General features: G+C 40.2%; 1 protein-coding gene across 8 annotated transcripts in view; it reads right to left on the reverse strand.

Annotated features, from left to right (window-relative positions):
- Positions 1–17782, reverse strand: part of tada2a (transcriptional adaptor 2A) — a 39879-nt gene extending 22097 nt beyond the window's left edge. For all 8 annotated transcript variants that reach the window (XM_073053365.1, XM_073053364.1, XM_073053363.1 and 5 more), the window contains exons 1-5: positions 17591–17782; positions 9990–10096; positions 4866–4925; positions 4083–4174; positions 240–397 (exon numbers count right to left, since the gene is read on the reverse strand). In XM_073053365.1, the coding sequence (XP_072909466.1) occupies positions 240–397; positions 4083–4174; positions 4866–4925; positions 9990–10096; positions 17591–17615 (442 nt within the window). In that variant the 5' untranslated portion in view covers positions 17616–17782. The remainder of the gene's footprint in view (positions 1–239; positions 398–4082; positions 4175–4865; positions 4926–9989; positions 10097–17590) is intronic.
- Between the last annotated feature and the right edge of the window lie 436 nt (positions 17783–18218).

Below are 18218 nucleotides of genomic sequence, written 5' to 3' on the forward strand. Positions count from 1 at the left end.
CTCTTTGTGATCTGGTAACAAAAGCTCAACCGTAGCACTCTTTATAGCACCGAGAGCGCAATAACTTAGAGGTCAAGACTCAAACCCAGGTCCAAGATCTTCCAAGGATCATTTAGCTCATTCAATCAATGGAATTCCATAAACCCAATCAAAGATCTGCCACATTTAAACCACTGAGGAAGTCACCTTCCACTTTGGCTTTTCACACTTTTCCACTTTCAAACCCAATGGTAACTCACATCTGAATGTGATTGCCTTATCAAGGTCTTTGGATTCTTCAGACTGCTTCAAACTCAGTAACGTTGAGGAAAACAGTGGATTGTTAACAAAATGTTTCATGTAGTGCTTCTCACAATCCTCCTTGGATTTTGTACGCATTTGATTGGCTACGTCTTGCCTTCAAAGAAAGATTTTTTTTGAAAAATGATGGTTAACAAGTGTATTTGACATTCTTCTAATGTAGTGGAAAGTAATAAAAAACAATTAACTTACTAGGCACCTGTGCTGCATTATCATGTGTGAAATGATCCAAATATACATCTTAAAATTCTGTGCAATTCTTTGCGAGTTAATGTTTATTTTACTGTTTAACAACTATTGAATTTATGTAGCATTTTCAACACAGCAAAGTGTTACAATCTGCTTCAAGGAATATTATGAAGATCTGACACTAAATAACATCTTATTTTGTATAGCAACATTCATCCACCATAAATGTCCCTAAATACTCAAGCAGTGTACAAACAAATAGAAAACTGCAAAGTCATAGGGGGATTTTAGTGTACCTGGCCAAAACATTGGTCAAAGGAGTCGGTTTTAAGCAGCAGCAGAGATGTAAGAAAGTTGAGGTATTTTCAGGAAGTTCCAAGCACAATAGTCACAAAATGGAAAAGGGATTAAAATCAAGGATGCTTTAGACATAACTACAGGAGCCATATAGATCCAAGAATCAGAGAGGTAGTGAAAGTAACAGAGATAAGTAGTGACAAGTTCACTACCAGATTTGAAAATGATGAAATTTTTAAAATCAATGTGTTTTTTAACGAGGTCCAACACTGATGAGTGAATGCCAAAGTTACCAGGGCAGTTGACTAGAAGGCTGTCAAAGATAGTGGGTTTTGAGACTTGTAATAGGGAGAACCAAAGAACGGACTGGGGTTTGTGGGGCGGGGGGTAGTATTTCAAGGTGTACACAAGAGCAGCATCAATCATGGTGATTATTATCAAGTACATGTTTAATGACTGTAGAAAAGCAGTTATGGAACTGGAAAAGATCCTTGTAGTGACAAATTTTGGGAAGGAAATGATTATAAATTGATTGAAAAATAAGCATGAGAATCTTGAAACTGATGCTCAGCTTGAGAACTCTGACTGGGAGAAAGTCAGAGAACAAAATTTGTGGTGTGGCTTTGGTCATTCTACTATTTGGTTAAAGGAAATGTTTGCTCATCCACTACTGGACATTTACCAAGAAATCAGATACTGGGAGGTCAGGTTGTGAGATAAAAGTGAGTGCCATCAGATTCTCCAGTGGTAAGAAGAGTCAAGAATAGATCCTAAGAAGATTTTATGCAGTCAACAGCGAGGGAATGGGTGGAAAACTATCAGTGTTTGTGTTTTTTTTATTTGATACTGTTGAAGATGTTAATAGCAACTCTGGTGAGTTGTTTCTTTGCGCATTGGAAGTCACTTTGGATAGAATCAATCAGAATTGAAAATTAGCAGCTTTGAGGTATTTTAAGATGTACATACATTAGAATGGGCCAATGTTTTGAATTCACAAAATGAGATGCACGGTGGTAAGATTTGAAGTGGACACTCTTAGTACTCAAAAGTATTAGGGAACATAATTAAGGCAATAGCTTGAAAGGCAAGTCAGATAATCAACAGCTTGATAAAGGTTAAAGAAATCGTATGTGGAAAATGTTGATAAGAAAGCAGTCGCTTGCAAGAAGGTAAGGGAAAGTTTAGCATGTTAGGTAAGGAGAAAGGAGGGAAGCATCTAAATGGATGACAATTTTTCCCATTGACTCCTCTTTGGTGGTGAAAATAGAGACAAGGAAGGCAATACATTCTCACCTAGTGGAAATGAAATCAGGCGCTGTTGCATTTTAGGATGATCTTAGAACAAAGAATATTTTTCTAACAAAAGGAAAGCAGTATTGGATACATAGTCTGAATAGATCTGGTGATGAATGCTTCAGATAGTTGCTCACAACAGATGCCCAGATACATGTTACCTTAAATTTTAAGAGTCTGGTGATAAAGGCTACATATTCAAGATTCATCTACCACGAGACTTTGCATGCAGAAGTTGACCAAATGCTCAAATGAAAATTGCCCAGTTCCACTGATTATGATGCTAAGAAAACAGAGTAGATTTTAATTAGGTGTAAAGGCAAGTTTTGAATGTTCTTTCATATCAAAAAGTACTTGATTTATTGTAAAACTGCACATTGAAGTGGTTTAAGTTTCTTTAATTGTCATTTTAATTGACTTAAAATCTGGTTACTCATTGACAGCCATATAGCCTTATTAAAAATGTTAATATGCATTATTATGTTTAGCAGTGCAAACAAAATTGTTTGAAGTCACCTCACTAAAATACATTAATGAATTCCTTTTGATGGAAAAGGAAGTTTCATCTGAGAATTTCATGTGCATGATTAAAGAAATTTATCTTAGTAGGAATTTGAAGTGCAAGCAGAAATTCAGGGTAATATTTATAATAGGCACTATTCTTTATTTAATCAGGCTTGTTTTATAAGCAATGATTAAGTATCTTAAAGCTCATTCTGTACAAGAATCCATCATATTTTAATGCTTTATCTGAATAAGACATTTTGTAAATTCACTTATTTCCAAATGATGGTAGGCAAATTTATTGAGCAACAGTACTTCATTTTGCCAAGCTACACAATCCTTTAAAAGTGGAGGACTGGAAAATTATGACTGCTTTAATAGAACACCATTGTAGGCAACAATAACTTCAACAGGGAGCCTGCTAAAAATTACCTTTGACATTACAGATGAGTAGTTATTTATATATTATTGCTCCAAATAATGTACTATTTACAATAAAGCTGGGCTTTTAAGGAGTATAGGTTTGTGATGAGATCATTTTTGGCAAAGATATATGGATGATATAGTGATTAAGGGCAAAAAGGAACCAACGCATTTCAACTTTAGCCCAAAAGGCACAAAGATGTTTTTTTCCTCCTTTATTCAACTTTGTTAAAAATATTAATATTTTGTTGAACAATTGCTAATAAGTTAGCATTCTCTCCCCACACCATTTCAAATCCCAGATATTATAAAGAAAAAGGAATAGAGAGTTTGATGCAAAAATTGTTTATTTTCCATTGTAGTCAACTTAGTTATAAAAGTTAATTCAATGCTCCAAATTTGAAATTTAAAAAATCTTTGTTATGATTATGCATCTAATATGTACAATACTAACTTAATATATTAAGCTTCAAAGGTTCAGAATGATATTCTGCATGAAAATAAGATGAGGAACTCAAATGAATATTGTGTATTTTTTAAATGACTCTGATCAATGGGAAATATTAAGACAGAGAAAATAAGCAAATTTTGGCTTTCAAGTGTTGACATAAAGCTCAATCACAGCAAATACCTTAACACAAGATATGGGTAAACTCATATCCGTGTCACCTGTCACATTATAGCTTAGAACTTACAAATGATTTGGAGTTTTGGCTCATACAATGAATGGAAACTCAATCTACAATACAAAAGACGAGCACATCTGTTGGTATGAATAAGAATGCTGTCACTCAATAACAATTTTTGTGATGAACCCTACAGTTAAATATAGGCAGCAGAGTTAAATAATGTAGTAAGTTACCAAGGATGGCAATGAATGTTCTTCACTCATAAAGAGCAAGAGAAACGGGATTTGAATCTGGTGCAGTTATGATGGCTGTACAAGGGATAATTGGCTTGCTCTTGAACAAAATACTAGCAGGCAATAAAAATATTGATGGAACCCTGGCATAAAAATGATCCAAAAAGTTTTCTGCATTAAAAAAAAATTGCAAATGAAAGATCAGTAATGTTACCAGTTTCCAAAACCACAGTCCATCACAGCCTCAAGTAACGCCATCTCCTCCTGAGCTGTCCAGTTTGGATCCAAAATTGGAAAATCTGATGTCTGTTTGTGGACAATGAAAAAGAAAAAACAATTTAAACACAGCACCATTTGTCTTACCAGTCCCAATGTTAAGTACGGAAATTGAATCTCATTGTCACTGTTGACTTCTGCTTGACTGAAAGAACAAAAGAGGTGGATAAATTTAAACACCTTCATTCAAAGTACACAAATTTCCAACAGAGCTAGTACCATAAATTTATCCCATCTTACTTTGAGAGTAGATGGAAATTATGAAAGCATTAATGCGTACAGATTACTCAACCCAAGCTTGTTCTGCCCTTTAAAAACACTGATTTGGCATATCTTTATAATCTTAATTATTTCTTTCATACTTTCTGTAGTTTGGATCATGGCCTATTATCTAGGTGAGACATTCAAGAGAGTCCTGCGCAACTACTTGTTCTTACTTTACACAAAAACTATCCTCCCAAAAAATGATTTTTAAGTGTTTTAGCACCTCTGAAAGAACCTAACAAAATACAGGATTTTTAAAAACTCAAATATGATGTCCACTATTGTTCCCTCAACATTACAAGCCCAATTCTGTAAACAATAAGAATGCCATTTTTACTCCACAATGAACTTACTTTCCTAAATTGTTTAGGAAGTGATCAGAACGATCAAAAACAAAAACCCATATTTAGTTTCCAGTATCTATGTTTAGCAGAATTTTGAAAATCTCTATACTTACCATTATTTCATAGCTATGATCACTTTGATGCTTCTTGTACTCAAACCCTCTGGTAAAGCACTACAAACAAGAAAAAGTTCAAAAAAAAGATATTCTTCACCTCAAATTTCTTTAAAAATGTTTGATAAGTATGGTAAGCTGTTCAAGTAGTGGAGAAAAATGCTATTTTATTTTTGTTTTAAATAATCAGCAGATTAAGTAGCATCTGTGGAGCAAAAATAGTTTTTTTTTGTCATAGGTTGATGACCACTCATCTATTTCTCTTTCCACAGGCACTGCCTGACCTTCTGAGAATTGACAGCATTTTGTTTTTATTTCAGATTCACAGCATCTGCAGTTTCTTGCTTTTTAATTGAAATAACTTCAGGAAATTAATTATATTGTTATTTTCTTGTGCTATTTGCAATCAAGATTCCAACTGATTCACAAGTCCTTGCTCTTTATTATACTTTTCTTTTAAGTAGTCACGAGTATTAACTCTTGTTCTGCCCATATATAACAAAACTTGCCAATTGCTTCATTAGAAAAACTTGAACAGAAAAGTCAGTTTGCTCCAATTCCCTTTGCTCCAATGTAATTCTGATATATCTGACTTTAGCTTCCCCTTCTCAAATTGCAGGGTGAATTCTATTACATTATGATTACTGTTCCCAGGGTTCCTATATCTTAAGCTGTCTAATCAATTCTGGTTCATTGTATAACACCCAATCCAAGATTGCTGATCCCCCAGTGAGCTCAGTCACAGGTTGCTCTAAAAAGCCACCTCGCAGGCATTCTACAAATTCCCCCTCTTGAGATCCAGCATCAACCTGATTTTCTCAATCTACCTGGATATCGAAATCCCTCATGACTATCGTAACATTGTCCTTTTCTATCTTCCGCCACTGGTTGTCCCCCTCAACAGTATCCAAAATGGTATATCCATTATTGAGGGAAACAGCCACGGGGGTACTCTGCACTAGCTGCCCATTTTGATTCCTTCTGCTGACAGTCACCCAGTTACACGCCTCCTGCAACCTAGGGGTGACTACCTCCCTGCAGCTCCAGTTCCTTATTACGTTCTCAGTGCACTTAATGTAGACGTGGTTATCAGGGAGGTTGAGGTCTCCCAGAATTGCAACATGTCACACAAAGAACACAAGGCATTCTCACTGCACTGTGCTGTAACAAACAAGGAATGAAGAATAAAGAAGAAACTTATCAGGTATTTACCTCACCCAAGCCTGATGAGCCAAAACTACTCCAACACTGGCCCACTCACACAACGGCCATTCTGATTGCCCCTGCCTTTTTTATTTGCCCTTTCTGATGAATCCTGTTCACTGATTGGGTGCAGTCCAACTCTGAAAACTGCCACAACCTATGTGAAATTACTGCTTTTTCTTGCGCTCCTGTTCACTGATTGGGCACAGTCCAACTCCCTCTCAACTTTTATTATTCCTCTCAACCTCATTTTCCTGCCTTCTTTCTCTCCATAACATTTGACGCCATTACTAATTAAGAACCTATCAACCACCGCTTTAAATACACCAAATGATTTGCCTTCCACAGCTGCCTGTGGTAATGAATACCAGATTCAACACACTCTGGCTAGAGAAATTCCCCTCCTCTCTCTTTTACAGGAACATCCTTATATTCTGAGGCAATTCCCTTTGGTCTGAGACTTTCCCAAAATAGGAAACATCCTCTCCACATCCACTCTATCTAGACCTTTCAATATCACTATAGCCCAATAACACTCTGGGCTTTTATTTTCAACTCAATACACTCTCCAAATAAATATAAATATGCCTTATAATATTGTAAAAACATTAACATGCATTAATAAACACTAACAAGCTGTTTACAATTAAATTACTAAAGCAATGATTAGCTGTGTGAACAAAGGCTGAATTTTATTAGAACAGTGCATAGCATGGAGCCACTTGATACAAGGGGTCGGAAAACCAATCACCCTATAGGCACCCTATTTAGTAACTGGTTTCTCAATGTGCACATACATTACAGATATTTGTTATGAAATAAATTTGAGATGGGACTGGTGCCTGACTTTGCAGGTATGCCAATCTGAAAATAAGCACATAACATGGACTGATTAGAGTAGGTTATAAAAGGATAAGTTGTGTTGAGCCCAATTTTTCATTTTGCAGGATATTTTCTCTAGTATAAATCAATGCAGACTTTTAATACCATAATTTAATTCCATTACCCTGGACTACAACATTCATGGACAGATTAAAAAAAAACATGAGAAAATCTGCGAATGCTGGAAATTCAACACAACACATACGAAGTGCTGGAGGAACTCAGCAGGCCAGGCAGCATCTATGGAAAAAAGTACAGTTGACATTTCAGGCCGAAACCCTTCAGCAGGACTGGAGAAAAAAGATGAGTAGAGTTAAAAGGTGGGTGGAGGAGAGGAAGAAACACAAGGTGATAGGTGAAACCTGGAGGGGGGGGGGGGGGGGATGCAGGAAAGAGCTGGGAAGTTGATTGGCAAAAGAGATACAGGGTTGGAGAAGGGGGAATCTAATAGCAGAGGACAGAAGGCCATGGAAGAAACAAAAGGGAGGAACACCAGTGGGAGATGATGAGCAGGCAAGGAGACAAGGCGATAGAGGGAAAAGGGGATGGGGACTGGTGAAGAGGGGTGGGGTGAGGGAACCATTACCAGTTCGAAAAAATTGATGTTCATGCCATCAGGCTGGAGGCTACCCAGATGGAATATAAGGTGTTGTTCCTCCAACCTGAGTGTGGCCTCATCACGGAAGTAGAGGAGGCCATGAATAGACATATTGGAATGGGAATGGTAAGTGGAATTAAAATGGCTGGCCACTGGGAGATCCCGCTTTTTCTGGCGGACAGAGCGCAGGTGCTTGGTGAAGCAGTCTCCCATCTACATTAGGTCTCAGGAGGCTTCACTGGACACAATATATGACCCCAACAGATTCACAGGTGAAGTGCCGCCTCACCTAGAAGGACTGTTTGAGGCTCTGAATGGTAGTGAGGGAGGTGGTGTACAGGCAGATGTAGCACTTATTCCCCTTGCAAGGATAAGCACCAGGAGGGAGATCAGTGGGGAGAGATAAATGGACAAGGGAGTCATGAGTGGATCAATCACTGCAGAAAGCAGAAATTGTGTGTGTGGTGGGGGGGGGGGATCTTGTTGGAGATGATGGAAGATGTGGAGAATTATGTGCTGGATGCGGAGACTGGTGGGGGGGATGGGGTGACAGCAGACGTGTGTGCAATGGAAGAGATGTGGTAGTGGGCAGTGTTGATGGTGGAGGAAAGGTAGCAACTTTCTTTGAAGGAGGAGGACACCTCCTTCGTTCTGGATTGAAAAGCCTCATCCTGAGAACAGATTCAGCGGAGACAGAGGAATTGAAGAGAAGTGGATGGCGTTTTTACAAATAACAGGGTGGGAAGAGGTATAGTTCAGGTAGCTATGAGTGTCTGTGGGTTTATAATAGACATCAGTAGATAAGCTATTTCTAGAGACAGAGATTGAGAAAGGGGAGGGAGGTGTCGGAAATGGACCAGGTAAATTTAAGGGCAGAATGGATAAAGTCAATGAATTCTGCATAGGTGCAAGAAGCAGAACTAATGCGTTTGTCGAGGTAGCGTAGGAAAAGTGGGGGATGGTCACCAGTGTAGGCTTGGATATTAGACTGTTCCATATGGTCGACAAAAAGGCTGGCATAGCAGGGACCCTTGCGAGTGCCCATGGCTACACCTTTTGTCTAAACGAAGTTGGACGAGCTAAAGGAGAAATTATTAAGAGTGAAAACTAATTGCACTAGATGGAGTAGAGTGGTGGTGGAGGGGAACTGGTTGGATTTGGTGTCCAGAAAGAAATGGAGAGCTTTGAGGCCTTCCTGATGGGGAATGGATGTGTATAGGGACTCTGGACATCCATAGTGAAAATATGATGATGGGGGCCAGGGAACTTGAAATCATTGAAAAGATCCAGAGCGTGTGAAGTGGCACTGATGTAGGGAGGAAGGGACTGAACTAGGGGAGATAAAAGAGTCGAGGTATGCAGATATGAGCTTAGTGGGGCAGAAGCAAGCTGAAACTATGGGAGTACCTGGACAAGTGGGTTTGTGAATCTTGGGTAGGAGATAGAAACAGGAGGTATGGAGTGCGTGAACTATGAGGTTGTGGCAGTGAATGGGAGATCCCCACAGCTAATAAAGTTGGTGATAATGTGAGAAACAATGGTCTGTTGCTCCCTAGCGTTGTCCTGTAAGAGATGTCTGAGAGTTGTCGCTGGGCCTCAGCAATGTAGAGGTCAGTACACCAGACTACTACAAAATCCCCCTATCTGCGGGTTTGATGGTGAGGTTAGGATTAGTGCAGAGGGAGTGGAGAGCACAGCGTTCGAAAGGAGTGAGGTTGGAATGGGAGAAAGGATTGCTGATGCTTCCTGTAGTGGGTGAGTCTTGGACAAGAGGACACAGCCTCAGAATAGAGGGGCATCCATTTAGAATAGAGATGAGGAGAAATTTCTTTAATCAGAGGGCGTTGAATCTGTGGAAATCACTGCCACAGATGGCTGTGGACTCCAAGTCCTTGGGTATATTTAAAGTGGAGGCTGATAGGTTCTTGATTAGACAGGGCATCAAAGGTTGTGGGAAGAATACAGGAGAATTGTTTACAGAATACAGAATCAGCCACGCTGGAATGGCAGATCAGACTTGATGGGCTGAATGGCCTAATTCTGCTCCTATGTCTTAAGGCCTTATCATAAGAGTAAAGTACCAAAAGACAGGCAGTCCTTGGATTGCATAAGGATACTCTTTCTGAGAATTGTCCATAAGTTGATTCTCCCCAAGTCAGAAGTGTCCATTTTCTACGTTAATTAATAATGCACTGCTTTACATACATCAGCTTTAATTTTCATTTCATTGACTATTCATTCCAACACTACCCGTAATTAACCAGTATATACACTGTATCCAGTTATTAATGTATACCACAAAACATTTCGTTATTGCTTTCTTGAAAAATATATGGGAGCAATTGTTTAAAGTTGGATTTCCTTAACTCAGCCCACCCATAACCCAGGGAGGCCCTCTATCAGAATAATATCTTTCATGCAGCATGAACATTGCTGAGTACCTGTAAGCATATAAGCAAAGGAGGCGGCCCACAGTCTGCACACTTTATGTAAGGCTCCATTAAGTAGGAAGAGCAACCACGACATGGTGGCTGATCAAATGGGTCACCTGAAACAAAATGGAACCAGACAACTGAGCAGTTACCAACTCTGAATCTATACTCTCAGTCAACATCCACATGCAAAAGTGGAATTGTTAAATTTTCATGCAGGCACTTCAGCAACTCCACAAATCATCTTAGCACTTTATCAAATCAAATCATCAAAGGAAATGTTTTTGCTGAACAAATTATTAAGTGCTCTGAATGTGGACTTTAGCCTTCTATGTCTGGTGTGTACACTTTAACTGGGTAACATTAAGCAGTAGTAAGGACGTATTTGTATAATGCTGTTATGAGGTAAATTCCAGGACTTGTCCCAGCAACATTTAAGCAAATTCAACATCAGTAGCAGAACAGCAAGCATCTCAGAAGGAAATTAGCATAAGCAGGGATAGGTTTAGAATGCTGTTGCACAAGTTTTCCATTGCTACAGTGCATCTTGAATACTGTGCATGCTGCTGCCATGTTAGATAATAGTGGAAGAAATATATCTTTGTAAAGGAGAAAGATCTGAAGATAAAAATCATTAGCTATTTATGTTTATAGGTAAAAGAATGATATAGTTTCACGGCTGAATAATTAAAGGAACTGGATGAACTCTGGATCAGTAGGCTGATAGGACATATAGAGAGGTAGTTACACCCAAGGTGTAGGACACAGGAAACTGGGTGACAGTCAGGAACGGGAAAGGGGAGAAGGAGCCAGTGCAGAGAACCCCTGTGGCCATCCCCCTCAACAAATAATAAAAAGTATTCACACCCTTTGGAACTTTTCATGTTTTTTTTACAACACTGAATAACAGCGGATTTAATTTGGCTTTTTTTGGGCACTCATCAACAGAAAAAAGACTTTCGTGTCAAAATGAAAACAGATCTCTACAAAGTGATTTAAATTAATTACAAATATAAAACACAAAATAATTGATTGTATTAGTATTCACCCCCTTTAATACGACATACCAAATAATCACGTATGCAGCCAATTGGTTTTAGAAGTCTTATAATTAGTTAAATGGGGATCACCTGTGTGCAGTCAAGGTGTTTCAATTAATTGTAGTAAAAATACACCAGAATCTGGAAGATCCAAATGCTGGTGAGTCAGTATCCTGGCAAAACTTACACCATGAAGATCCAAAGTACACTTGAGGCAGCTCCATGAAAAGGTTATTGAAAAGCACAAGGCAGGAAATGGATCCAAGAAAATGAAAGAATATGGTACAGCTATTAATCTGCCCTGAACAGGCCATCCTCAAAAACTGAGTGACTGTGCAAGAAGGGGACTAGTGATGGAGGCCACCAAGAGACCTGACAACTCTGGAGGAGTCAAGCTTCAGTGGCTGAGATGGGAGAGACTCCGCATACAACAACTGTTGCCCAGGTGCTTCACCAGTTGCAGCTTTATGAGAGAATGGCAAAGAGAGACTCTAAAGTCAGCTGAAAGAAGGTTCTATGGTCTGATGAAACCAAAATTGAGCTTTCTGGCCATCAGACACAGTGCATCATCAAAAACACACCATTCCTACTGTGAGGCATAGTGGTGGCAGCATCGTGTTGTGGAGATCATTCACCACAGCAGGTCCCAGAAGGCTTGTGAAGGTAGAGGGTAAAATGAATGCAGCAAAATACAAGGAAACCCTGATACAGTCTGCAAGAGAATGGTGACCTGGGAAAAGATCTGTTTCCCAGCAAGACAATGACAATAAGCACAAAGCCAAAGCTACACAGGATGGCTGAAAAAAAAAGTTAATGTTCTGGACTGGCCAAGGCAGAGTCCAGACCTCAATCCAATTGAGAATTTGTGGCTGGATTTGAAAAGGGCTGTACACTCACTAAACCCATACAATCTATCAGAGCTTGAACATTCTGTACAGGAGAATGGTGAAAAATTGCAGTGTCCAGATGTGCAAAGCTTATAGAGACCTATGCACAGATCCAAGGCTGTAATAGCTGCCAAAGGTGCATTTACTAAATACTCACATGAAGGAGGTGAGTAATTATTGTGTTTAATAATTGAAATAAATTTTGACCAAATTGTTTTCACTTTGACAGGAAAAGTGTTTTTCTGTTAATCAGTGTTTTTAAAAAAAAGCCAAATTAAATCCATTGTGATTCAATGTTGTAAAACAATGACATGAAAACTTCAGGTTGGGGTACTTTTTACTGGCACTATATATCATTTTGGAAACTGTTGAGGGAGTTGACCTATCAAAGGAAAGGCACAGTGGTTGGGTCTCTGGCAGAAAGTCCAACTCAATGACTTGGAACTGGTGGGGGAGAAGAGAAAATGCATGTTGTGGTGACAGGGGATTTGTTAGATAGAGGAACAGACAGGAGGTTCTGTGGGTGAGAATGAGATTCCTAGATGGTATGTTGCCGTCTGGGTGCCAGGGTCTGGGACATCTTGGATCAAGCCCTCAGCATTCTTAAGTGGGAGGGGGAACAGCCAGAGGTTGTGGTCCATGTAGGAACCAATGACATGGTAGGATGAGTGATGAGGTTCTGAGTAGGAAATTGATGGGAGTTCAGTGCTAAGTTAAAGGGCAGGACCTCCAGGGTTGTGATCTCAGGATTACTACCTGTGCCATGTGCTACTGAGACCAGAAGTAGGAAGATTATAGAGTTTAATATATGGCCAAGGAATTGGTGTAGGAGGGAGAGCACAAGATTTTTGGATCATTGAGCTTTCGTCCAGGGAAGGTGGGACTGGAACCGGAGGGGGACTAATATCCTACTGGGAATGTTTGCTAATGCTGCACAGTGGGGTTTAAACTAGAGTTGCAGAGGGATGGGAACCAGAGTGCCAGAACAGTTAGTGCAGAGGTTGTGGAAACAGATGTTGGTAAGACCTCAGACAAAGTTAGGAATCATGAAGTTGAGCATGGTGTGATTCGTGTCTTGAGCTGTGTATATTTCAATGCGAGAAGTATCGAAGGAAAGGCAGATGATAGTGCTGAAGATGAGGTAGCTGGTTTACAAACAAAGGCAATGTGTAGTGAGGAGAAGCTGTTGATGAGCAAAATTGCTGTCAACAGGATGAGCTGCAACATAAGAGGTGGACAAAATTGAAAAGGATGAATACAAGACTTAAGGTGTTATATCTGAATGCTTGCAGTGCATGGAATAAGGTAGATGAACCTAATTTGCAGATTGGCATGTATGATGTTGTAGGCACCACTGAATAATGGCTGAAGGAAGATTATAGCTGGGAGTTCAATATCCAAGGGTACACACTATCAAAAGGATGTGCAGAAAGGCAGAGGGGGCAGTATTGCTCTGTTGATTAAAGAAATTAAATCAAATCATTAAGAGATAGGGGTTGGAAGGTGCTGAATCATTATGGATAGAGTTAAGGAACTGCAAGGGTAAAAACACCCTGATGTGGGTTGTATACAGGACCCCCCCCCCCCCACCAAACGGTAGTAAGGATATGGTCTACAAATGACAACAGGAGATAGAAAATGCATGCCAAAAGGCCAATGGGGGATTAACATAGTCATGGAGGATTTCAATATGCAGGTAGATTAGGAAAATCAGGTTGGTGCTGGATTCCAAGAGGGGGAATTTCTAGAATGCCTATGAGATGGCTTTTTAGAGCAGCTTGTGGATGAGCCCACTAGGGGATCAGCTATTCTGGATTAGGTGTTATGCAATGAACTGGAATTGATTAGAGCTTAAGGTAGAAGATTCCTTCTGGCAAGTGATAATAAATTGTAAAAGAGAGGCAAAAGTGGATTATCAGACTGCTGGAAAACAATGCTGAATAGGTAGTAATGGGGAACAATGAAATAGTGGAAGAACTGAATCAGTATTTTGCATCAGTCTTCACTGTGTAAGACACTAGCAGTATGATGGAAGTTCAGGTGTCAGACTGCATGAAGTGTGTGAAATTACCATAACTAGACAGAAAGGCTCTTGGGGAAACTGAAAGGTCTGAAGTCACCAGGACAAGATGGAGTACACCCTGGAGTTCTAAAAGTGATGCTGAAGAGATCGTGGAGTCATTAGTACTGATTTCAAGAGTCACTAGAATGTTTCTGAAAGGCTGGAAAATTGCAAATGTCACTCCACTCTTCAAGAAGGGAGAGAGGCAGAAGAAAGGAAACATTAGGCCAGTTAGTCGGACCTCATGGTACTTGGGAGGATCATAATGGGCAGCAGTCAGCTTGGTTTCCTCAAAGGAAAATCTAGCCTGACCAATCTGTTGGAATTCTTTGAAGAAATAACAAGCAAGATAGACAAAGGAGAATTAGTTGCTGTGTACTTGGATTTTCAGGCCTTTGACAAGGTGCCACACTTGAGGCTGCTTAACAAGCTACAAGCCCGTGGTATTGCAGGAAAGCTTCCAGCATGGATAAAGCAGTGGCTGACAGGCAGCAGGCCAAGAGTAGGAATAAAGGGAGCCTTTTCTGACTGGCTGTCGACTAGTGGTGTTCCACAGGGGTCTGTGTTGGGACTGATTCTTTTTGTGTTTATATGTCAATAATTTGGATGATGGAATTGATGACTGCAGTTTGCAGACAATATGAAGACAGGTGGAGGGGTAGGTAGTTTTGTGGAAGTAGAGAGGCTACAGGACTTAGAAAGATTAGGAGAATGGGCAAAGAGTTGACAGATGGAATACAGTGTTGTAAAGTGTACGGTCATACACTCTGGTAGAAGAAATGAAAGTATTGACTATTTTCTAAATGGAGAGAATTCTTTTAAAAAAAAAACTGAGATGCAAAGGGACTTGCGAGTCCTTGTGCAGGATCCCCTAAATGTTAATTTTCTGGTTGAGTCTGTGGTGAGAAAGGCAAATGCAATGTTAACATTCATTTCAAGATGTAATGTTGAAACTTTTTAAAGCACTAGTGAGGCTCTCTTGCAGTACTGTGAGCAGGTTTGGGCCCCTTGTCTTGGAAAGGGTGTGCTGAAAACTGGAGAGGTTTCAAAGGAGGTTCACAAAAAATGATTCCAGGATCAAATGACTTGTTATATGAAGAGTGTTTGGCTTTGGGCCTGTATTCACTAGAATTCAGAAGAATAACGGGTGACCTTATTCAAACCTATCAAATAGTGAAAAGCCCTTGATAGAGTGGATGTAGAGAGTATGTTGCCTATGGTGGGAGAGTCTAGGACTAGAGGGCACAGCCTCTGACTAGAAAGGCGTCCTTTTAGAACTGAGATGAGGAGGAATTTCTTTAGCCAGAGACTGGTGAATCTGTAGAATTCTTGGCCGCAGGCAGCTGTGGAGGCAAAGTCTTTATTCATATTTAAGGCAGAGGTTGATGTGGTCTTGATTGGTCAGGGCATGAAGGGATTTGAGAAGGCAGGAGATTGGGACTGGGAGGAAAATTGGATCAGACATGATGAAATGATGGAGCAGACACTGGACCAAATGGCATATCCTATTGTCTTGCCAGAAAAATTGATGAAGGCAAGGCAGTGAATGTTGTCCACAGGGACTTCAGCAAAGCCTTTGACAAGGACCTGCAAGGGAGGTTAGTCAGGAAAGTTCAATCACTTGGCTTCAGGATGAAGTGGTAAATTAGATTACACATTGGCTTTGTGAGAAAAGCCATAGTGTGTTTGTATATGGTTGCCTCTGACTGGTGGCCTTTGACTAGCAGTGTGCAGCAAAGACTGGAGCTGTATCTGTTGGTGTTTGTCATCTATATCACCGATCTGAATGGTAATGTCCATCCAAAACATATGGATTAGAAAATTTAAAGATGGCACCAAGATTATTTCTGTAGCAGACAGCGAGAATGGCTATCAAAGCTTGCAGTGGGATCTGGACCAGCTGGAAAAAAATGAGCTGAAAATGGCAGATGAAATTTAATGCAGGCAAATGCAAGGTGTTGCACTTTGGGGAAGACAAACCAAGGGAGGACTTCCATGTTAAAGGATAGGGCACTGAGGGGTGCAGTAGAACAGGGGCTTCTGGCAATACAAATCTGTAATTCCTTCTAAGCAGCAGCACAGGTAGAGTTTTTGACACATTGACCTTCATAAGTATTGAGTGCATGAGTTGGGATGTTATGTTGAAGTTGTACAAGACAGTGGTGAGGCCTAATTTGGAGTATTGTGTCCAGTTCTGGTCACCTACCTACAGGAAAGATGTAATATTGAAACAGTGCAGAGAAAACTTGCTAAGATGTTGCTAGGACTTGAGTTACTGGGAAAGGGTGAATGGGTTAGGACTTTATTCCCTGGAGCATACGAGGATGGGAGGGATTTGATAGAAGTATACAAAAGCATGAGGGATATAGACAAGGTAAATGCAAACAAGATTTTTCCGCTGGTGTTTGGTGGGACTAGAACCAGAGATCATGGGCTAAGGGGGAAAGGTGAAATGTTTAAGGGGATCACGATTGGAACGTCTTAGTTCAGAGGGTGTTGAGAAACTGGAACGAACTGTCAGCACAAATGGTGGATGTGGGGTTCATTTAAACATTTAAGAGAAATTTCGATAGGTACATCGGGGAGGGGGGAGGGAGATTTGGAGGGCTATTGTCCAGGTGCAGTTTGATAGGACTTGGCAGAATAATACTTCGTCATGGATGAGAAACGCCAAAGGGGCCTGTTCCTGTGCTGTAGTGTTCTGATTCTAAGTCTACCTCAACGCACTATTGTAAAGAAATGGATCTGTATGGACAATGTACTTTAATACATTATGACAATAATAAACCAATTAAAGAATTGTGACAATATAAAAGACTACACACATTTGCAGTACAATCCTTAATTTACATTCTGGACAGGGTCTCAGGACTTAAAAGAATTTTCATGCAAATACCAAGTACAGTAGCACTCTAACTGCATGAAGGGACTCTACAAAATACCTGAATATTTAGATATCCAATGTTTCAATGGGATATTGAACTAATTACCCAATGATAGCATGAAGTGTCATGCTGGAAATCAAAAAGATCAAAACACAAATATTCTTCTTACCCATGCCAATTTGCCCTGCACTGTTTACTTGCCCTGAACTTTTCAAGTACACCTTGTTGTTTTACCTTATTCAAACTGATTGTACTGTGTAATGAACTGTATAAGCAGAATGCAAGACATTTCTCACTGTATCCTGGTCCATGTGACAATAAACTAAAATCTGAAATCAAAATCAAAAAAATTTCAGGTGAATTTCATTAATTTACAAGAAGATAACACGTGGGATAAAGATTGGGACACAAGGTCCATCTGCCATTCCAGATGACAGTTAATCTGATTTCTGGTCTCGATTTTTTATTTTCCTGCCTGATCTCCCTGATACTTTGAGGGGGGGGGGGGGTAGAATATATAGTAGGGAGGGAGGAGTTGGGAATCTATTAGCAGAGTTCTCTCACCTACACCTCATTCAATGAAACTAAGCTTAACCCGGCATTGGGGTGAGACCGAAACACCCAGCGCCGGCCCCCACCTCCATTCTGGACACGGGTCTGCGGCTTCTCCCCCCCCCCCCACCCCACCAGGTCGTTGTGGGGGGGGGGGGGTTAGAGGGAGGTTTACTGTACTCACTGCCAAATGGCGCCAGCCGGTCCATGTTTCGCAAACCTCCGTCAACTCTGGACGCAAGACGGTAGCAAGCTCTGTGAAACGATCAGACAAAATCCGCCGCAGCAGCTCTCCTTCAGAAAACCGGCTTTGCCGCTACTGGCCCAAACCACTCGGCTCTCCACATCGCCATTTTGAGTTTTACGCATATGGTTGATGGCCCGCCCGCAAAATGTCTGCTCTGTCAATCAGGATGATTGACACACGCGTAACCAATCCAAAATAGGGATTCCACAGTTGCACCCGCCCGCAATCATGACGTTGTTAATGCGCAAATTTTAAAACTTGCAATGAGACCTCCATGCGTGGCTGAATGTTTATGGAATTTTGGAGTTTAAGGCTGTTGCTTATTTGTGCAGTATGTGACCTCAATAATTGAAATATAAATTGAATAGGTAAAGAGGCATGCATAGCTTTCACTTCCTGGATTTATTTTAGTGATCGAGAATTTTGAAACAAGAATTTTATTTGCGCAATTGTACCTTATCCAAAGCAGAATTGTTTTCTTTCTCATAAATATTCTTAGTTATATATGTAGTATTTGGTAAATGATGCGCTATCATTGGATGAGTATTACGAAAAGACGTTTTGA

The sequence above is a fragment of the Hemitrygon akajei genome, chromosome 8 (assembly GCF_048418815.1).
Source record: "Hemitrygon akajei chromosome 8, sHemAka1.3, whole genome shotgun sequence".
Lineage (NCBI taxonomy): Eukaryota > Metazoa > Chordata > Chondrichthyes > Myliobatiformes > Dasyatidae > Hemitrygon > Hemitrygon akajei.